The sequence below is a fragment of the Grus americana genome, chromosome 3, assembly GCF_028858705.1.
Source record: "Grus americana isolate bGruAme1 chromosome 3, bGruAme1.mat, whole genome shotgun sequence".
Taxonomy (NCBI): Eukaryota; Metazoa; Chordata; class Aves; order Gruiformes; family Gruidae; genus Grus; species Grus americana.
Genome location: NC_072854.1, coordinates 90,361,332 through 90,384,564, shown reverse-complemented (window position 1 = coordinate 90,384,564; position 23,233 = coordinate 90,361,332). Strand labels below are relative to the sequence as shown.

Here is a 23,233-nt window from a genome sequence, read left to right as displayed (position 1 = left end):
GATAAGAGTCTTAATTAGGGAGGCTGCTAAAAGAACCAAATCCTGAACTACTTACTAATCATTCGGTTTACCAGAGTCTTCATCATTCATAAGAATGTCCTTAAACGAAGGACAGTTAAACTAAAGATCTCAACCAGGAGGGAAACATCTCCGTGAAAACCAGAATTAAACCCTGACTGCTTCCACCTCTGTTGAAAAGCTTTCAGAGCAATGAAATAACAATAGCATCAGAAAGACACTTGCTATGAGAAGAAATCCTTATGGGAAGATGGAAGGAGAAGATAATTCGCAGTTAAGTTTTCCCCTTATCAAATGCTATTTCATTCTCAAACTATAAACACATTTCTTGCTTTAGATGAATGCAGAAAACTACCACTGAAAGTAGTTCTTGTACAGCAATACAAACCATTCTGCATTGATTTATCAACATTAGTAGTGAAACAAGCCGGTATGGCTATGACTGATGGCATGGCAATAGCCAAGAAAGCATCCCACAGCATTCCAGTTCCATTGTATTGTAGACAATAAGCCTGCTCTAGTTTACATTTGATAGTGCAAAAGATGAAAAGGCTAGGTCTTGTCTGGGTGGAGGGCAAGTCTGTAAAAAGTAAGCACACAGTTTCACAGGTTCTCTGAAAGAAAAACTGAACATTTCAGAACAACTAAGAAGCCTTCCGTTGCAGGATGTGCCTTGGAAACACCAGTCTGGGTGCACTGATAAAGTTTATTCTCCCTTGCTGAATCTGCACCCCTGAATATTTACTGAAGTAAAACTTACAATACACTGATTTTCCCTCTAAGAAAACTAGGTATGTAGGTTGTAGTTGTTGGGGGGGGCGGGGGTGGTTGGTTGGTTTTTGGGGGTGTTTCTGAGTATGTCATGATACAAGTTAAAAATGAAAATGACACTCAGGTCACTAAGAGCACTAACTTTCTAAGCACATAGCTCTTGCACGTATACCTAGACCTGTCATATTACTGCATTTTTGGTTGGTTTTTTTTCTGAAAAAAGTTCCACTTACAATCTATTTTAAAATTTAAGATAAATCACTACCAGTAAAGTTACATTCAACTGCAGCTGACATAGCTAATCAAAATGAGAAGTTAATCTGAATTTGGTTATTCTGTTTGTCATAGTTTTCTGTAACTTTTCATTGTTTCTATGTAACTGCAGCATTTAAACTTTGTGTATAACTTCAGTTTAAAGCTAGATGTCCCTTGAGTTTGTCCAAAAGTACTAAGTATCCAAATTAATTTCAAAAATAAGTGTACAAATCACCCAGAATGTTTATATTTTTATTTGAAAAATGGACATACTTTTGTACTTTCCTGCATTCCTGAATGCTACCTTCATAGACAGAAGGTATTTCATTTTCTTCAGAGACCTTGAATCACCTATGACGTCTATAACGATCATTGTGATAAGCAACATTGCTATTCAATGTTGTTCTTTTTTAAAAAAGAAAACAAAATGAAACAAACTCTCCATTGAAACTACAGCTTTTAGAATATGTATGCTTGCATTTTTCTGAACAGGGCACATTTGGGGTGTGGCTTCAAGTCATTTGATTTATCCACTTGGTGTTTCTTTGAAGGTAACATTATTTTAAAAAACTCCAGCTTTTTCCCGCTGTGTTCACCTTTACTTGTTAGGTCTGTGCTGTAAGTACTTAATTAAATCAGGCTATTTGTGAAGATGTTACATCTTAGTACAAGCAGATGTTACATTAGAACTTCCCTGGATTTGACAGTCCCAGCCCATCTCCTCTTGACGAGCAGTAGCCAAGTCCACATGCTAACCCTCAACTCATTTCCTTCCAGGATTAGAAGGCTCCATAGTTTTTCTACTGTTTCATGATAGGGTTGATGCCATAACTGAATAAATGCATCTTCATTACTTCCTATGTTATTTTATTTATCTATTTTATATTGAACAGCTGAAAATATCACTACAATACAAAACCCCACTTTTTTTCTACATTATATTTGCAGTCTGACATGTTTTGTTTGACATTCGAACTCAGATTTCACAATCCCTCTATATTATCTGCTTTGTCAGGGAGCGTTTATGCTCAAAACACTGCTCTCAAACAATATTTCTGGTGACAACAATAACAGATAAGCAAAAGGGCATGTGAGGAAAGCATGAATAGTTCTTGGTAAAGGAACAGATGAGTAAATGCATTATGAGAAGGATTTGACAGATGACAGCTGTTTACTTTAGAGCAACTGTAGCTCTGAGAAATTTTTCTTAGCCAGGTGTCACTGTAGATTTGCTTCTACCCACCTTCCTTTACATGGCATTAAATGGTTCTAGATGTCACCCATCAAATACTGATTTTAAACATCATCCTGGCAAAATTTGTCCCTGGATCGTGTAACCAGTTAAAGTCATTATTCTGAAAAGAAATGGTGAGGGTATTGGGTTTATCTCTGAAAAATATCTTGCACTCCTCAGATAAGAGTTCCTGAAGCACAGAAGTTACACAGCCTGAGCTGTTATTCTGAAGACATTTATCAGCGCATAATGGCATAATGAAATAAGATTTTTCTGACCATGAACTGACCTGCTCTAGACAGTGGTTGCTCATAAAATCCCAATATAAGACAGTTCCCCAAAAGAATCTGCCTTATACTCATGTGGGTAAAAAAAAAAAAATCCAACTAAAAAGCCTTGATTACTACTAGAAAGATCTAGGGTTTTAGAAAAATAACTGAGAAACAGCTCTGAAAGTAACATCTAGATGAGATCTCTAGAATCACCTCATTTCTCATGATGAGATCTTCTAATTCATTGATCTCTTGATGAAATGGTGACCAAAACTGTAGTCTTCAGAGTACAACAGTTCAGAAGTGAATTCAAAGAGACTACCCATAAAATGCAAATGACCCAAGACCCTTAACTAGAATGTATGGAAGAATATATGAAAAAGCACTGCCCTGTCCACACCCACTCCCCCCCTTTGGTTTTCCTTGCATTTCTTTTCTTCTTTTTAAATGAAAGACTGAGGAAAACAGAATGGCTGAATGTGAACATATGTATCAAACAGCAATAATGAATTTCAACTAAATAAGGCAACTTAAGCAGGAGGTTCTCTGAGAAGGCTTTGAGATCCAGTGGTTTAGAAAAATAGTGATATCGGGATTTTCTCAGTGCTAAAATGCCCACCTGCAAAAGAGTTTAGTGTAGCTGCATCTATGAGTGGCTACACCTCTAAGCAGTTTTCTAATTTTTGAAACAGCAAATATGATTATCTAATGAGGATTATGTCAAGAAGAGGTGCCTTCTTGCTTTATTTAAAAGGCTTATTGCATCTGAAGAGGTTTATTATACCTGAAATCATCTGAATAAAATATTTTTGGTAGTGTTTTTTTCATCAGTGATGATATTCTGCAAATGCATGCATTTGGGGACTTGTTGTGTGGGTATTAAAAGGGGAAAAGAACCTCCTTTTATAACCACAGACATTTAGCAAGACTAACAAATTATTCTCAATGAATTGTAATTGACATCTTACTGGTTTAAAAATAAATAAGTAAACAAAACTAACCATAACCTGTCTATAACGTGAAGATACGTGAAGAATTTGTACTTCATAGCTTAAACCATTACAGAATTAAAGAGGATAAAAGAGAAACTTGACTCCAAAGCAAGCTGACATGTCACATTTCACCAGTCTCAGGAACAACTTTTCTTTAAATTGTTCACTCTCTACTGGCTGCATGTATTTAAAAAAACCCAAAATCCTATCTCTTCTGGAAAGCATTATCTTGAAAATTATAAGTTGATGAGAACTCCTGGGAGATACAGTCTGTAATGGCTTAAGAGACTATTATTAGTCCCAGTTCTGAACTAAAGCACACAGAAACCAAAATAATTGACTGGAGAAGTGCCCTGATGGATCCCACCTTCAATTGTCAAGAACTGAACAGAGATTATTTCACTTCTTAAATGTGACAACTCAGTGCCATCAAGACAGAATATTATCTTGAATTATTTGCTGCTGAGGAATCCTGACACAGAAGTGATATGATGGGTGATTAAAATTATTTAGCTCCCGGTTCTGTCAGTGAGTATGGCAAAAGGGACAGTTAATCCATACATACGTAGAAAAGGAGACACACCTTCAACCTTTTTCTTTACCCTCCAGCAAGCTTGCGTCTCCAACCCTTTCCAACTCAACCCCAGCCTTGGGCTCACAATCCTATATACACAAAAATCCGCAACCACATTCATATGCTGAAGTGTGCCTGCAATGAGTCACAGGGGTTGCTTCTCAGCAGCTTTTCGTTCACATTCTCACTTGCTGCTCTCAGGCAGTTGCCTAAAACTCCTGCAAACACACAGCTGTCTGTCTGTCAGAGCGCAACATGGAGCCTCATACCGCTTGGAAGAGATTCACATATGGTCCTGGTGGTATGCACAGCATAATTTTTGGAAATCGCTAGTGTACAGTTGCGAATTGGAGTGTTGAAAATACATATGGGTGTTAACTGCAGGCACTGTTATCCTACAAATCAGGCCATGTACTATTCTCAAATACCACAAATAAGATGGATGTCTCAGTTTGAGAATATCAGTTAACTCTCTTCCATTAGTTTATTCACAGCTCTACTGCTTCACCTAACAGCAAAAATTTCAGCAGATTTTTGTGAGACTGGTCTCTAAATACCATCACAGAAAAGGGACAAAAAGTGAAAACCTGAAGAAAAAAGTGCATCCCAAGGACAATGATTTGAAATAGCACATAGGAAAAAAAGATTCATAAGCATCTTTGAGGAAAACGGTGTGGAATAGCTGTGTCATCATATGATGGCAAATTGCTTCATAGAAGTGTGATCTTCAGGTGGCTCTGAGTTTCTTTCTCCTGCAATTACTGTCTTTAGTCATATGCTTGGAGAGACAACACAATTTAAAAGAGCTCTGACTCAGCCTAACATTTAGGTTTTAAAAGATTCCAGTCTCCAAGTTCTTACTATTTGATATCTTCTTTAGCCTTGAGGACAAGGCCACAAAAGCATTCCTCACAACAGCTGCCCTATGATAGTAAGCCATTTAGGAGCTTAACTTCTTCATTTAAAAATTACATCCTTTAATGTCTACCAGTCTTGCGGTAAAATCTCATTCAAAAGGGAGATTATTGTTAGTGTGGTATGGAGCAACATACAGAATGTGAGATAGTCTGGTGTGCACAGGAAAATGAAATTAAACAAACGGGCTGGATTTCTTTTTCCACAGATTCAGCTTCTAAGGTCTTATCTTGAGATAGTTAACATAAGCAATGACTAGTACCTGCATATTTACAAAAATATTCCTACTGCATCAGAAAAACATGATTCTCAGAGTGCCTTAATCCTTCCTCTCTGCTACTACTTCCCATAGTATAAAGCTAATTCCCAAGGATTTATAATGATGTTTTCTTTTACCACTAAGGTTTCGGTTTCCATGTTACAAGCAATTCAAGGAGACCACTCTTGAAAATCCTGAAGTTATGGAGAATCAACAAAAGTATTTGTATGACAAAGGGAAAGCTCTGGTAGTCTTTCAGATGGGAATCATTTGATGGGATGGGAATCAATGCTTATCTGTACATCACTAAAACAGGCAACATAAAAAAACCAAACAACATCTGAACAAAACACAACAACACACCCATGACTTACCATTAAGCTGCATATTCGTCATGAGAGTTAGGCTATGAAGCACAAGGCACCACGTCCGGAGTAAGGTATTAGGATACCATGCCAGAACTGACAGGAAACTAGTTACTGAAGCTGTCAAGAAAAACATGTTTTTCCAAACTTTAATCTTCAGGGTATTACTATAAATGTGTTGGTTTTACTGTAAGGTGCTATATTTATTATTATTATTATTTTTGTTGTTGTACTTATTAATTTTGACAACTATTGTTCAGGAAATGAGGAAAAGAAGCCTCACCAACACTTCACAAGAACTGGCCCATGGAACTTTCTACAGTGCCCAAACCCTGACATCTCAGAAAAAACAATGCAAAGAAACCTCTGGTTTCAAAATGCTCTCATGGAAGTCAGCGTAACAGGTTCACTATAGCAGGCATTTATGTTTTGGACTATCACCACAAAATATCACAAATTTTTTAAACTGTACAAATTAATTTATAGAAATAAGAAAATAATTCAACATGTCTTTGTACTAGATTAGTAGACTGATGCCAAAAAGTAATAGGGCTTCCTCCCACACTGACTCCTTTCATAATAAATGGATCATGGGATGGTATACAAGGAGAAGAAATTTGTCACAGAAGTACATACAGGTGCATAGTTCACCTTAGACTAAGAAGTGTCATTTTAAAAGTCCTCTTGGGATTAATGTTGAATTAAGAACCACGAATTTTACAATTTAATTTCTGAGGAGATTATGCAAATTCAAGGAACCATCTCTCAATTACATACTAGCTACACATTTTTCATGTTAAGAAGACAGCAAGCCCAACAGCTCTTTAATAAGCACACAGAAACCATCCCAACATTGATCTTATCAGGAATACTTAAATAATTTTTGCTTATTAGCAAAACATAATTACTTTAAAAAAATCTTATCTTACACATCCTGAAAATTAATTTCCTGTATTTAATGTATTTTACCTTGGTTCAAGGAAATGACAGGTATTCGGTTAGCGTTATAAAGGAAAATATCAGCGCCACTATCTTTACTTCCAGAGGAGCTGGAATTTAGGCTTAATGTGAGCCATAACTGTAAAAGGGATTCAAGCTGAAAAATAAAGGAGAAAAAAAACGACAAAACCCACTATCAGACCAAACTCACATGTTTTTCCAGAACTCCAGAGCATAAAAGCTTATCTGTTTTGGTTTTAAAAGCCATATCTACATTCTCTGGTGCTACTGTTTCACTGATAACACACACATACACGCTCCTTTAGTGGATCTGAAGATTCTGATAAACTTAATATTCAAATTAAATTCAACATAACTAGCAAATACTACTTCTACATTTTTGTAACTGATTTCTTCTAAATACAGTTAAGTTTCTCTTAAGAAGTTTCTTCAAACTTATGTTAAAAAAAACCAAACAGCTTTACACACTTTTCAGAAATGCCTGTATCACAACCTTACATCTGTAACACCGGTTTGCATGTAAGCTTTTGAAATGTCTCATTATAGTCAAGTGATGTTTACCAGTCAACTGAAATGATTCAAAAGGCCAATTTAATTACTGGGAAACCTCCTTTGCTATCAGAGACACACTGATGCTCGCTCTCAATAACTCCCTTGAGGAAAATAACTGTTTAGATATTTTGGGGGACTATCAAGGTCCTTTACCCCACAAACTGTATTTTAGATGAGATATTTAAAGAACAACTGAGGGATGAAGTCAGCGACCCAATTAAAACATGAAGAGGTAGGCAGGCACCTAACCACTCATATATAGCACAGATGACATTTCTTTGTATGTATCAAGAAGTGGTGCAAAAGCAATGAATTTTTAAAAAGCATACTTCTAATTTTAACATTTAGGATCACTGAATAATTCAGGTTGGAAGGGACCTCTGGAGGTTATCCAGTCCAATCGTCTGCTCAAAGAAGGTCCAACTAAGACGTCAGACTAGTTGCTTGGGGGTTTATCCAGCTGGGTTTTGAAAACCTCCACAGATGGAGACTGCAGACTTAGTGATACTCTTCACTAATAAGCTAACAATTATCTTTCAGTGAACCTGATAACTTGGTTTTAAGTATGAAAATGTACACCCGCTTTTTCACTGTAACAAAAAATACCCTATTTGATAAAAGCTTTCAGCAGCTTGTCTATTACATTATTGGTACTGTTGTCCATGACAACTTCATAAGCAATAAAGCACATAACATAGCAGGTTACTTGCATCCTAAGTAGTAAGAGATAAAGGAAAACAACTTTCAAATTTAGAAACACTATCACAACATTTCAAAGTTCATACTTCTATACCTGAACATGGTGGACTTGTAGCATTGAAAAGAGTTTGTTGAAGCACGCACTCAGCATAGGTATAGATGACAACTGTACAATCAACTGGGTATTTTGGTTAGCAGCATGTAATCCTCTTAACAATGAATCATCTGTTCCACTAGGAGATTGGGTTACTAAAAAAACAAACCAAGAAGTACCATCCCCCATTAATTATTTTGTAAAAGTTGCTAAAAGTAATTTCATATTTATTTTATTGTATTTTATTTTATTGTATTTTATACTTAACGGAAAGACACTTATTTTATAATTTACGAGTACATCTTCAAAGTAGTGTTCAGCTGAGTTGGACTATTGACTACCATACTTGAATGTCAGACATCTCCATCATCACAAAAAGATGTTTGGAAAGCGAACTCACAGAAATACATTTTCATAGTTCTTGCCAAACAAGTATTATAGGAGTGTCCTGGTAACACTATGGCAAGACAAACAATTGGAACATCTCTTTCATGCATGTAAAACTACTGTAGTCAATAATAAACTTCCAGAAAATAAAGTCTGAGGATGTCACTAAACCTATTCCGTCATCAGATATTCAACTAATGACTGCATGTATGTTAAGGTACTCGGAGAGCTACAAAAAAGTACACTTTAACAAGATAGGCAGTGCAACTCACTGAAAATATGTTCAAAAGTAAATCGGCATCATGAATGTTTTTATATCATAAAACTTACTGAACAGGCAAGTTCAATACTGTATTCAAATATTTTCACTTTCATCACTAAATAAGTGAAACTGTCAAAGCAGCTTTCAAACAGCTGAAATTTCACACTGAATGCAAGAATGAAGCTTCACAAAAATAGAAAAGTTAATGTTCACTTTCACCTAGATAGGAAAATGAAAACAATTCCTCCATTGTACTATTATGTACTGTAAAGGGAATCCTGCATACTTGACCAGTTTCACTAAATGTCTTAAATGTATGTATACACCTACTTAAAAAATCTGAATAAAGAAGTATCTCTAAAGCTCAGTCTAACAAGCAAATTCAAGTGAAACATAACTTTTTCTAAGCTGCTAAGTGACTGCAGAAAAAATTAGTACAAATTTCAGAGCATTGTGGTCATTATGTGAAGAGAATGATTTGACAACATGTAGTTACATGTAGGAGATGTGTTTGTTAATGCTTGTAGAATGGAATCAGCCTCCAAGGTGGACATCATTTTCAGCATCAGCTCAGCCTGCTGTTCAAGTCCAACTTCTAGACGTGCATCTAAAGCTACACAAGGCAATAAACAGGGTGAAACTGAATTATATCAAAGATGTATACAATTAGTTAGTCTAACTTTCTGTGCAAGCAACACTGTATACAGTCTACATTAAACTGAAAAAATTCTCAGTATCGCTAACAGGAAGATTCACTTTTATGTACGACGGAACAGAATGTAGAAACTTATACTCTGAACTGAACATAAGATTCTCATAGATGTGAAATATATAATGAATAAAATACTAAGTTTCTGTGAAACATACACATATTTCTTTTTACAGTCACTTTATTATCACACATAACTAAATCCGCATACGTTTAAGCCTGTTTTTCTTAAGGTAATAGCTCTCAAACAAGAGCCAAACAGCTGGTTTTCCCCAGTGTGGCGGGGGAAAGATCTATTACCCTTGTCCAGTAGTACTCCTCCAAACTAAACAAGTGTGCCATCTTATTCCTTAGAGTAGAGCCAACTATCCAAAATATCAGCCAACTAGAACAGACCTTCCAAAATTTCCTGAGAAAACAGGAATTATTTAAAACTACCTATAAGTCTAAGTTCAAAAATGTTAGAAAATAAGATCTGCTGCTATGTTAGGCTGTTTTAAATATAAACCTCACATAACATTCTCTCAGTTACCACAGAAAAACTGTAGCATATAGAAAATTTAATTTTTTCCACTTAACACACACGGATTGTTAACATAATTTGATATGCAGAAGTGTTGAATACAGTATCACAGAAAAGAGATCCTTAACAGAACTTCAGTTCATTGCTTACCTTGAGAGACTGATACGCTCACAGTTTGTGATCCATTTTTCTCTGTAGTTACCGGTGGTTTTGCAACTGGAATTCCAACGCCTCCAATGTAAGGATTGTAGTTGTAGGTGCCATAATCGGCACCCCAGTAATCATACCAGGTGCTGCTTATAGGCTTAAAAACCAAACAAAAGAAGAAAAAAAAAGAAAGGAGGAGTGTTTTTCTGGCTGCTTTTTAGAGGACATCCAACCAGACAATAAATCATGAAGATACCTGTGGATGAAGTGGACTAAGAAGTACTGCCAAAGGAAATGATAGCAGAATAAAGGAGGACGGCAATATTGGTAACACAAAAATATATTTTGGAATATTTTGGTAGGGTGAGATTTAAAAAAATCTTTACATGTTAGGTAATCAGTGGAAGAATATGTGAGGGACTAAAAAAAAAAAAAAAAAGAAAATTGAGTGTTGTCTGAGCAAGTGGTAAGAAACATAGTTTAGGTTAATTCAAATGAGGCTGAAGGTTTAAGTCAATAGTGAGAGGAGTGGGAAAACTCCAAATGAGAGTCTCATCCTTATGGGCAGAGAAAAGAGACTCAACATTTTATTATGAACAGTTGCGTGTGTTTATAAGCAAAATATTTTTTTTTAATATACCTTGACAATACATTATTACATCTAAATGTAATTTTACTACCTCTGATATTTTTAGCTTTGGTTTTAAGTATGAAAGCATTTAATAATTTTCTTGTTCCACAGTGAAATAAATTTTGAAGGTAGTTGTGTCTCTTCACAGTCTGACACTGGTCTAAGCACTAGCTACTGCTAATTTATTTTTTTTTTTTAAACACAATATTAGCACCATTAACTCTTAGGATCAATCACAGAAGCAAATGGCACCCTATTCTTAATAAAAAAAGGACAAGACTAGATCTTATTTTTCTTTTATATTATGCTTTTGTTGTCTTTAACATGCTGGAGTAAACTCAGAACCTCTTATTTATACAGCTATCTTCATGCAAAAGCAAAATATTTTGTGGTTAACTGTGATATGAATACATCTGAGATGTGAACTCAATGTTTACATTCTTTGCTGTCATTCTACATTCAACCTTCATAAAAAGCTAAAAGTAGGTCTGAGACATCAAATACCACTAATGAAGAAGTGTAAGAGAGAAAAGATTTTACTACTTTACATGTAAAGGTTATCCTGAAAACTCAAGTGTGTCACACCTTGAAGACTTTGGCTGCAAGAGGATCTTTTTCCAAATCAATATCCAAAGGATCAATATCAACTTCCATTAGGTCTTGCAGTAATTCAAGGTCAATGTCCTTATCTTTTTCTAAAGATGACAGAGGTGGAGCACCTTTGAATGATTAAAAGAACATTAATATCACCAAGTACAAATTATGAAACATGAATATCTCATACACTTAATGGATAATTTTAAGGCTTTTAATATTACAGCTCTTAGGGGAAAAAGTTAATGAATGCAACCAAGTTGCCTTTTTTAAAATAATTGGAAAAATAACCATTTTTTACTGATCAGATGTAAAACTAAGTTGAAGAATTACTCATATTCTGCCTCTATTTGCAGAAGCTAATTATCCTATCACCAAAAATCCTTTACTGATATTTTGATAGCTACGTTACAGCAAAGGGTTTTTTTTTTACTTTTTTTCAGTATACATATATACATCAAGACTATGAAATAATTTACCTGTGATGTCATGTGTCAAAGGCTCATCTATTGTTTCCACTAACTGAACTGTGGACTGCTGGAGAGAGTCATCAGAATCCCCAGCTGAAGCTCCAGCATCTTCTCCCAAAGCACTTTCTTCCATAGCTTCAGCTGCTATAGGTGCCAACAACTCTCCTACGTATTAGATTAAGCAGACAAGACCATTTCAAGCTTTATTCCAGTTACAAATTAACATCCCAGTGTTTAGGCCAATTGCCAGTTTTTCTTCATCTAACTCTAAATTCTCTAAGGGCTACTTCTTCAAGGGGAGGAATTCTGAATATTTGTCAAAGAATCAGGGGTCACATAAATATTAACTTTTCAATGCACAAGTCAGGATTGACTGTAACTACAATTTGAAATTGCCTTTTTTTTTCCACACTAATCTCAATTTTATGGTTTTTTTTTTTAACTATCTTAATAGTGTCAGCAGATTCTAACATAAGAATAAGAAGACCTCTAAAACATTAAAGGAAGAAAGTTTCAAGTGCAATGAGCGTTCTGAAAAACATAAACTTAAAACAAACCTGCTAGAATATCCTGCAGCATACAAGTCAGAGAATACTGAGCCCATGCTCCTCCCCAAGAGATGTCTCCTCTGTTAAAGTCAGTTCCAACAAGAAGCAGCAATAATCTTTCCAACTGAGTCTCATTTACAATCTCACATAAATGAATTGTTGGTCTTGTAGCATTTGCAATTCTGGCAAGAACCTATAAAAAAAGAAATACATGCCTATTCATATTTATCACTACGAAAACATATAATAGCTTTATTTTCTATGATTATTAGATTGTGCTTACAACTAAATCAGGTATTTTTACTAGCTTAAATTTTAGAGTTTTACAAGTGTAATTATATGATAATTTTTTTTTAAAGTTACTTTGTCTATGCAATTTTGAAAGCATCATATTGTAAATTACACAAAAAGGTGACAGATCAGAAAAACTACCTCACCAGAAATGACTAGAAATTTTAACACTGCAGTTAATTTTTACCATCAAGACAGCAAAAGAGCAGTAACAGAAAGCTAAATTCACGTGGTCTCCACTGAAACTGCGGAGTGATGTTCCATATTCTGTTTACCTTACAAACAAATAGAAGTAAATCTGCATGACAAGTAAAGTCCATGGACAAGAGAAAGAGTGCCAGCTTCTGCACTACAGAAATACAACGTTCATGTGCCAGTGTAAATGGAAGTGGTTCAATTTCTGGAGTTTCCTTTGTTGTTGATACTTCTGTATCTAAAGTAGAACGAGGCCATTCCGCAGTCCGACGTAAGCGTATTAAGTCCTTGAAGTGCTGCAGAAATTAAATTTGAAACAACAGTTTAAACATTTAAACATTTTAAAACTAACCTCTAAATCTTTTCACAGTGAAAATCTCAGGCAGCAATAACAGTAACCGTAAAACTTTTAAAAAAGAAAAAAAGGAGAGTCTAAGAATATATGAGAATCTGGAGTAGAATTAAAGCTTTATTGGCAGAAATTTGTTTTGGCAGCATGTTATCTCAGGTGACAGACACAATGTAATCAAATTACCCAGTTCTGCACAAAAGCCAATTAAGCCTTTATGTTTGCCAGTAAACATATTGAGAATATGTATTTTAGAAGTTTCTTTCATATTTCCACATCTGCATATAAAGCTATGGTTACCATGAAGCAAACTGTATTTAAAAATAGCTAATATGGAAATTTACCCTTACAAGAATGCTGACTTCTCAGTTCTTCACATTCGATAAATCATCAATAATTTCCAACTTTCTCAATACTTCCAAGGAAGTCCATTAGCCATCATAAATTGAACTAGTCTGATACTTGATCAGGACTCTAAGCTACAACTTTTTTGACAGAGGGTCTAAAAATTCCATGGAGGAAATAAGGTGCTTTTATTAACCTTCCCATCCACCAACGGCACACATCTAGCACCTCAGTTCATTGTTATCAGCTACACGAGCAGTCTAAAATTAGATAACATAAATGTGTCTTATAATCTCACTTAAGTAGTAGATACTGAAGTAGATCAGAGAAAGAACTATTTACTAACACAAAGGTTTCAGCTTTCTCCTAAATGCAATAAATGTTTTAAGTTACTCACAGCTTGTCATAACTGAAAGCGATTAGTAGGCGAAGTAGTAAAAACTGCATGAAATGCAACTATCAAGTGTACAGTGATACCATAAACTAGATGTTAAGACACTGCAAGGGGAAAACTCTTTAGTTCGACATGCTTTTTTGATGCAACATGGCTGCTATAAAGTGAAACTTAAATAGCTGGACAGCATATTTCAGCCAGTGACTCATTTGAAGATGTCTCAAGGGGGCCACCAGTGGTGTAGCCCCCCTGATATAACCTGCTGGAATAAATCAGAAGATAGCGCAGGAAAGAACAGCTCATGACAAGCAGCGTTAGTGAAAACTTAGGGCTTTATTCTTATGCTGGTATTTAAATTTTGGGTTTTTTTCACTTGTTTTTTCTTTTTCCTTTTCCTTTTTTTGTGATTACTGGCAGTTGTAAGATTTCCCTTTAAATCACCTTTAAGGTCCAGCGTTCTATAATCTCTTTCCACAGGCCTACTTTCAGTCATCCTTAGTGACATTAGTACTTCTGGAACTAGAGAGTAAATATTTAGAGAGATACTTAAGTTTCGTAGCTAGAAAGATTTACGCAGTTTGTGCGTCCCCTGCAAAGTTGATGTTGCCATCTCCAGAAATCCCTAAATTGAAGCACCTCATCTCACAATCAAAATAATTCTTTAACTACCACATCCACTCTCAGTATCTGGGGCTTACTGTAAGATGCCACAACTTACGTGATAAGTACTAAGAAGCTTCTGAGAACGCTCAGAAAACATTCTCACAAGTTGTATTTATTAGTTTGGGGAGACAGTCATAGGCATGATTATTTTCTGATTACTCAACCAGGAGAGCATCCAGAAGAGTATCATTCATAAAAATTAGCCATATAAAGTATTATTTTACATTTCTATTGGTATATGTTATCCAAAGTTTAGAGATACGACTAGCATTCCCAAAGCTACAAGATTATTGGTGAATCTGGCAATGACAAGCTAAAAAAATCCCTTTAGAAGGAGAAACTATTTTTCACAGTGGAAGAAATTTCCAGATGGCTGCTCTTTCAGCATCAGAATATACTTGATAGCAGCCATGATGAAACAACTTTTTAAAATAAGGTCAACGTAGAACAAAAATGACTTTGCAGGAACAGGTCTTTTCACACAAAGGACAAGAAGTCAGTTACAGTTTCAGAGCATCATACCTTTGAAGTAGCCTGCTTTAGTTTTGCCTGTTCTACTAAAAGTTTGTATGATGATCCTTTGTTGCTTTGTATTTTCTCTTTTTCCATCTGTTCCACCAAAGCCTTCTGTTTTGCTTTTAATAAGTTAAGTTGCTAAAAGAAAATGTTAATAGGAGAAAATGAAAATTTAAGCAATAAGATGTTAAAAGGATCAGTAGGTTCATATGATAGTAATCTTCGGTTCAAATTGTAACTTCAGCTTTTAAAATACAGTTTATATACAATTTTAACTAAGACACCGTCAGGGGCGACTAGCAGAACCAGAACAGATGAGGTTTAAGAAGAAACAGCATTTTTAAAGGAGCTCAAGACATACATGCCCAGGGTCATAAAACCTGCATGGTTGCATTTAGAAATGAAAATTTTGTGTCTTAAGAATGACCAACTTTTAAATGACAGCTTAGGTGCTTGCACTCAGGTGTACCCAGATTCATCTAGAAAGTAAATTATATTTATTGTCCAATATGGGTCACAGAGTGCAACAGTACTGTCCAACATCTGTTCTTCCAGCAGATCCCATGCCCCACGGTTTGAGACAAATGTCAAAGAAGTTAGGCAGCCTTTAGCTATAGAATCAGACCTATGCAAAAGCAAGGCTGAATGAGTCCCAAGGCCAAAGCTGTTCTTTCAAGAAATGAGACATACTATAAATGAGAGATACTTCTGTGAAAATAGCCACCACCGTGCTGGAAATCACCTGTTTATGATGCACGAGCTGTTTTCTGATCTTTCGGGAATACAGTCTATCTAGGCTACTATTGCCTTTAGTAGATCTGCTCAGACTCTGAGTGTGAAGGCTATTATTTATAAAACTCCACTGGTTTCCTAATGGAAATAGAAAAAAATAAGGTATTAATCCATCTTATTAAACCTCACTTAACTCCAGAGAAAAGCATTTACATTGCAGCAATGGTTAGCATCTCCATACACTAAATACTAAAGAAACAAGCAAAATCTAACTCTCTTAGTGTTATGCAACTATTACCACAAATGATAATATTTCTGTGTAATTTTAAAATGCAGTGGTACCATCTTGTTTTCATTATTTTTAAAACATATATGGAGGTAAGCAAGACTGTCCGAACTAAAAATACCTGAACAGCTCCTATAACACAAAAGCTTTACGGTTTTCATGTTTAGATAAGATGTTCAAAGCCATAGCTAATCCACTTTAATAATAATAAAAATAAACAGACAAAAATGCATTTAAAAAATACTGAATACAAATACCATGGCAAATACCAAATGAGTTACGAAGTCATACTGTTGCTCTTTCTCACAATACAAACTGTCTCAACATGGTGTATGCTCAATTGCCAGGTCCCGGAGTGACAGGATAATATACAAACATTTTACAAACTAAAATCAATCCTGTATTTTGCACTTTAAAAAAATATTTCTAAGGAGAAGGGGACGTAAAGAAGTAGACAACAGTGCAAATAAAATTATCACAACATCTGTTTTAAAAATCTCATTATCAAGTGAATAGAAAACACATTTGAAGTATTTGAACAACTCCCAAGCCAATACCCATAGAAGTGAGTTTTGATAATAAGTGTTACATGCCTGTCAAAAATCTTTCCCTCTCTTTTCCATTCAGAGGTTTCTTGGCTGTGGCTGCTTCATCTTCAGCAGTAGCTACGTAATCCAGTAGTCTGGACACCAACATTACAACCCAGCTGATCATGGGAATGTCTAAAACTCCTTCAAAATAAATAGATTTGAGTGCCTTAATAAAGTTTTGAAGTCATAACAAAATAGTTTTAAAGAAGTCATTAAAAGCACTAGATGGCACATGTTTCACTAGGCCACAAAGATTCCACTTCCTTTTTTTTTTTTTTTGTAAAATGACGATACGAGTGTGATCACCCATCAATGAGGGAAGAAATCAAACATTCAGAACGGAAATCAAGTCCAAGAGAAAATGTCACAGTTCTCTCAGTCTGATGAAGTCAGAAGTCAAAAGCTTTACCTCTACTGTTAAAGTTAAAATTTAAGCAGCATTAACAAAAAAAAGTATGTCTAAATTTCCTAAATACCAAATATAGAATGACAGCTGCTTGTACTAAAGCACGTAAATTAGATGTCTCAAATTCCATAATGTGAAATTCCTCCATCGACCAGGGCTCCAACAAGAAAGTTATAACCATGCACCCAAATACCTTCATTTTTACTCCCCTGTCAGTGTATTTTCACGCAGACATTTGACTAAGATGCAGGAAAGCCAAGACTGAGTTCAGACTAGATAGATGAACCATGCTGGCAGCACTAATGACTGGCTACTGCCTATTTCACTCTCACACATTAAATGTAGTATCTTTGTACAGACAGAAGGGAAAAACCCCCATATCTTACACATCATGCAAGAAAAATCTTTGTGTGCATGAGCAAATCTAAGTGAACAGTTTTAAAGTGAACTCATGAGCGCTCAATAAAGACTGGAAACCTACAATTAATGACCACTTAATCACAGTCATTATGCAAATGGCATACTTTTACATAACATCAATACAGCAAAGTCATTAGTACTAGAGGTTACACGCATATTTTTGCATCTGCGCACTGTGCTGAGCCACGTTTAACTACACTACACTTTTCATGCACTGACCTCAAAAAAGCTTTAATTAACTCAAACTCTTATTAATTCCAGATCAAACAAGAAAACTAAGGCATGGAAACAACTTGTCCAAAATCACATGTAGCTGCTGGCAGCCCAAGAAACAGGATGCAGGCCCTGACTGTTAACTCCAGTTTCCTGTCCGCGCTGGCAGAAAGCAGCCCACTCCAAGCAGGCAGAGGAGTAGGAGGCCTCCTCGTAACAGGATCTGAACAGGAACAGAAGAGTAAATTGCAAGAATAGAGACGAGTAGCACTGGTGACCGCTACATACCTTTTTGGTTGGCAAAATAAAAAGAAAGGAGCCTGCTGCAGAGTGAAGTATATACCCTTTCATACTTCTGTTTAAACAAGTGCATTTCTTTTCCTTTTATCTCTTAAAAAACACCCCAAAATATCAAAATTTTTGGCTTCTCTCCCTCCCTCCAAGTGTCTTTTGCTTACTCCTTCCCCCCCCACCTCAAAGTTTACAACTTCTCTCTACCCACAACACAACACTCACCTCTTGCTCTGATTGTCCTCTGTTTTCTGACTTTTTCCCCAGTAAGTTTTCAACCCTTTGACCCTTAGTTATGCGTGATAGTTCTCAAATAGGAATTTCTTCTGCTGTACCTGATGCTTCCACCACACATAATAATGCCCTAGTACTCACCTGTACTGTCCAGGAGGAAGGAAGCTGGAAGACCAGCAAATAAAGCTCTGAAGTATCAGTTACTTCTGCTTCCTAAAGTCCTCCGTGAGGACAACTAGTAAGGCAAGAGCTATGAAAGGAATTGGCAGCTGTGGGGAGAGCGCAAACAGAGGTAGAGGAGATGTAAGCTTGGGTTTGCCTCAAACTAGTTAGAGACTACAGCAGGATATGGCCACGATAGAGAAAGTACATGGTAGACCAATGGGAAGCAATAGGACAGCTTCTGACACCAGCTGTAGGCTTGTTTACATCAGGAGACAAGGTAAAAAGTAAGGACAGAATCTCAGCTGGCATTTATCAACTTCACAACACTAAGAATTTTAAACAACATATCTTCTCCAATGTTCTGCTACATGTATGTAACAAATGAAGTAGCCTAGAGTCTGATGTTTTCAAAAGCAAGCATTTTCTTCAAACTTAGGGTAGGTAAGAACACACTCCAAAAAAATCAAGTTTGGAGAATATCATTTCAGTCATTTTAGGGTCAAAAAAATGTATATTCCTTACGAGTACAAAAAACCACCATGTAGTTTGCAGAAACCATGCAGATATACCTAACAAACTTGTCTTCATAACTGTGTTTCACCTCAAGAGCTTGACACTTACAACGGATCTCACATGGAAAAGGGGCACTTCTTTCCCAAGTCATTCACTAGAGTAATTAGAGTTGTCTACACATTAGATGTTCTCCCTCACTTTGTTAAAACTTTAAAGCTTCCTAGTTGAATTAAAAGCAACTGAACAGATTTCGCTCAGGTTTAAACAGAGGGGTGAGAGGGACGAATCTCTTTTAGCACCTAAAGAGCAAGAAGTGTCAGCACATTTTAAAAGACAACTGTTTTGGAAATACAGTAAAAGAGAAGTTTCTTCTTTTAATACACCAAAAATTGTGAGCTGGTCTCTCAATTTTCTAGCTTATAATGAACATGAAAATATAGTTTCACAAATTAGAGGGCTACCTTCAGTTCTTCTGTGCACAGGTAAATGAGGTTGCAGTGGTGACAGCAGGTTATCCAGGAGATTAAGCAAACTTTCTAAAACACCACTGTTGCTAAGCGATCTTTGGCCAATGCAAGAAAGCAACATGAAGACCCTAAAAGTAAAATTTATATATTTAAGATTTCTTTTTCAGATCCAGTAATATTCTGAAACACTCCTTATAGAACAATATTCCCCTAGGCTTTCATCTAAGACACAAGCAGATTCTTACAGAAAGCACTGTGGCCCAGCAAGCAAATGGGATTTCATGTTTTATTGTTGTAAGGACAATGCAGTATTTTAGGGTGAACATTTTCTTTTTCACCCTGAAGAGGTCAGCAGAGCATTCAACTTAATACGTCTGAAACAAGACCTCATCCATTTTATTTCCTATTACAGATGATATACTGAATAGCAGGGATAGAGAATTATATCTATGTATTCTTATATCCTTGAATTAATTAATTTTAAAAAAATATGAAAATATAAATGTTGCTGTCCAAAGAAGACAGAAAGCCACAGAACAGCAAATATGTTTGATTAAAATAAAATGCTAATGTTTAGAATATCAAAGACCTCAATCAATAATCTGAAACAACCAACACATCTAACATTCAATGCTCAACTCTACATTTGTTTGCTCATATCTCAGAGAGATCTTTTGTATTAAATGCTAATAGTGTGCTTTACAGTCTCAATTCTATTTCCAAATGCATTAAAAGAACAGCTCTATGATGAGGGTGCATTTAAGCCTGATAAAGGAGATGGCAATTTTTGACACTGGGGAACAATCCTGCTAGGTTTGCAAAGATCTCCAAGTAAGGAAAAATAGCAACTTATTGTGGTGCAAGCACCAAATAGGTGCAATGAATAACTGCAATCAGACATTTATCATTTGCAATGCTTTTTTGGGGCTATTTCTTAAATCAATGGAATAGATATTAAGTATCCTTCAGTCACATTTTGTCAATTCCAGTGTTAAGTTATGAATGATGGAATTATTTAAGTGATCCACAGGTAATGCATCAACATAGACATATCTTACCTGTCTTGTGGGAATATGAGAAGTTGCTCTGAATTGTATAATTCCTGCAGTACGTTTGAGAGAAACTGACCCCACCATCTTTCTCCTCCACAGAGCTGAACAAGCAGAAGGCCAGTATGCAATCGTATCTTTGGGGTTCCACTGATACACAGGTGTTTAAATAATTCTTCACAAGCTTGAGCATGAAAAGTACTTTGCAGAACCACAGGAACAGAGTGCCCTTTTAAGAAAGGAGAACAAACAACTATGTGTTAAGGAGACAATGGCTTGAAAATATACGAGGAAAAAGTTTGCAGAAAGTTTTTAAAACTATTACGATTAGACTACATGGGGGGGGGGGGGCGGGGAGAAGAGAACATATCAAGAGATGGTAATTTGCAGGTAGACCAGGCCATTTGATCAACATGAAATCAATTTCATATCAGTGTAAATACCCCCATGAAATCTACACAAAGCAAAAACCAAACCATCATTATGCTTAAGAACAAACTGGCACAGAAAAGTACAAGACAAACACACCAATCTGTCAATAGAACAATGTTTTGCTTGACCTTTGGGCGGGGGGTTTGTTGGGTTTTTTTGTTTGGTTGGGGCTTTTGTTGTTGGAAAAAAACACCGCTCCTACTCAGACTTTTCAATTTCAATTCCTCATGAACTCTTTCAATGGCAAGTTTAGGAAATAAATATCCTTACTGGATATTAAAAAAATCACGAACTAAGCAGAGATACTGGTTTTATGACTTTCCCCACACACACAGAGAAGCAACTTCTGCTTCCCCTCCCCACTTCTAACTGCCTAATCCATTCCCAGCGTTGCACAGGCTTTGATGCTTACAGATCCTTCCACAAGCTGTTTCTACCTATGAAAATAACATGAGTATTCTGCCTGGGCAGTCTTCTGTTACTTCAGCAAACTGAATCAGCCCACAGAAGGATCAGATGACTATCTGAACAACAGAATATGTAGCCAGGTCTACAGAAAAGGGAGAAGGACCTCGACACCCTCTCCTATCCTTTTCAGAAGCAAGGAGCGGTTAGGTCAGCTTGGTGCCACTGGTGAAACTTTACACTGTATGTAACCAGCTATTAAAATCACAGTAAAACATATATAAACATAGTTTAAAAGCTTTATAGTGGGAAAGTACAGATCAAGAAATAGAAACACTTGCAAATTGTTTCTACTAATGTGACAGAAATATCAAAACCTCAAAAAATACTAACCATTGGAAGAATGAAGCAAACTAAGCAAAGTATCCAGTAAATATCTAATGATGGTGCGTAACTGTTCTGTGGATGACATCTGAATCAACTCTTTTGGATCAGATTGCTCCTTCAGTGTTTTCCTGCTTGCACCTAAAGCTACTTTGAGCCTCTGAACAGCATGGTGAGCCAAGTTGAGTTGAAGCTGTAGCTGAATGCAGTCCTGGTAAGCAGAAAAGACTCTGCTATCTTCTTCTACTGCCTTGTCTGGCTTTCGTAAAAAGTACTGGGCATTGTTAGCACTATTGAGTGGTGGCAGGTCAATACTCTGCAGAAGGATTTCTAACCGATGACAGGCCAAATTGTACCTAAAGGGAAACATTCCAACGCACAATTCAACAGATCAACAGCAATACATTTGACAATCACCCTGCCAGAAGGTGACTTCTGGTCCATTTTGAATGCACTGTTAAAACAGATATTGAAAAAAATGCAGTGTAGTCTTTGTCACTGCTAGAAAGATATTCAGTGTAACAACTGTACAACAAAGAGTTTTCTTTGGTCTGAAGAACATCATAGGAAAGGGAAAAAAAAATCTGTAACATTACAATATCCCAGTGTTTTAAGTTAAAATAATTAGTAAGCACACATATTTTTTTTCTTCTAACCTGCACTGTATGTCTTCTTGCAACGCAACCATCATTGCCAAATGTTGGTCAATTTCTGGCTGATTTGCAGCTTCACCTTCTCCTCTGAGGGGATCGTGCATTAGTTTCAGCTCATTTTCAAAGGGTAAGATATAGGTATGGCCATAATAAAATCCTAATGGGATTTTTGCTCTGGCATTTGTGCTACCATATCGACCAATAACAGTGATCTGAAAGAGAACGCAACTGTACTGTAACACAATTGTATCAAAACAGACAAAAAACCCCACCAAGTCAAAAATTCATAGAAAATTTACAGTCCACTAAAGTTTGGTCCAAAGAGAACTTCAGAGAAAGTTCACATACTACCAAAGATCAAGAGTTTAAAAGATAGAGTATGTAGTCTATCTCCTTTTACCTTCATAAACCTGCAAACTGGAGGTGGCAGCAAGTCATGTAAAATAAGTGAATGTGTGCTAATGTCAGTAGCCACTACCAGTCGCCTTCCATCCACTTCTTCTCCTAAAGTCCAGATGTCAATTGACAAAGAAGCTAAATCTCCACAAGTGGGAATCAATACATCTGTCAGCAATATAGGTCTTCCAAAATCTAAGGTCACAAATCTTCGTGCTCCTAGGGAAAAAACACAGGATTGCCTAAAAGACCAGTGTGGGCTAACCAGTGAAGAGATGTTACTTCTCAAACAATAAAGACATGGTTTATTTATTGTTCAAAACATATATATTTGAGGTTAAAAAAATCTCAGAATCTCTCACTACAGGTTGCAACCTTCGAAAAGAAAATTTTGGCTTCAACTCAATTTAAGTTGTTATGCTTTTTATGTATTATTTCAGAACAGGTGCTCTGTTCCCCCAGTCTCCAGGATTTTCCAACTTGATAAACATCACTGAACGCTGGGTCTTGAACTTCCAGATACAAGAGAAATATCTTTTCTTTGGAAAGCCAAGTGAGACTGCAGCTAAGCAACTTAAGAACCTGGAAAATATTCCACTTCTTATTAGAAAAT

General features: G+C 36.1%; 1 protein-coding gene across 9 annotated transcripts in view; it reads right to left on the bottom strand.

The window, feature by feature from the left end:
• The window catches only part of BIRC6 (baculoviral IAP repeat containing 6), a 188,518-nt gene that overhangs the window by 99,875 nt on the left and 65,410 nt on the right, over positions 1 to 23,233 (bottom strand). For 7 of the 9 annotated variants that reach the window (XM_054820680.1, XM_054820682.1, XM_054820681.1 and 4 more), the window contains exons 27-43: positions 22,625 to 22,839; positions 22,228 to 22,436; positions 21,581 to 21,927; positions 20,360 to 20,579; positions 19,296 to 19,429; positions 16,596 to 16,733; positions 15,727 to 15,854; positions 14,991 to 15,122; positions 12,798 to 13,013; positions 12,241 to 12,424; positions 11,693 to 11,848; positions 11,205 to 11,338; positions 9,992 to 10,145; positions 9,106 to 9,222; positions 7,961 to 8,115; positions 6,625 to 6,751; positions 5,665 to 5,775 (exon numbers count right to left, since the gene is read on the bottom strand). In XM_054820680.1, the coding sequence (XP_054676655.1) occupies positions 5,665 to 5,775; positions 6,625 to 6,751; positions 7,961 to 8,115; positions 9,106 to 9,222; positions 9,992 to 10,145; positions 11,205 to 11,338; positions 11,693 to 11,848; positions 12,241 to 12,424; positions 12,798 to 13,013; positions 14,991 to 15,122; positions 15,727 to 15,854; positions 16,596 to 16,733; positions 19,296 to 19,429; positions 20,360 to 20,579; positions 21,581 to 21,927; positions 22,228 to 22,436; positions 22,625 to 22,839 (2,877 nt within the window). The remainder of the gene's footprint in view (positions 1 to 5,664; positions 5,776 to 6,624; positions 6,752 to 7,960; positions 8,116 to 9,105; positions 9,223 to 9,991; positions 10,146 to 11,204; positions 11,339 to 11,692; positions 11,849 to 12,240; positions 12,425 to 12,797; positions 13,014 to 14,990; positions 15,123 to 15,726; positions 15,855 to 16,595; positions 16,734 to 19,295; positions 19,430 to 20,359; positions 20,580 to 21,580; positions 21,928 to 22,227; positions 22,437 to 22,624; positions 22,840 to 23,233) is intronic. The other 2 variants (XM_054820685.1, XM_054820686.1) reach the window with 1 other exon arrangement.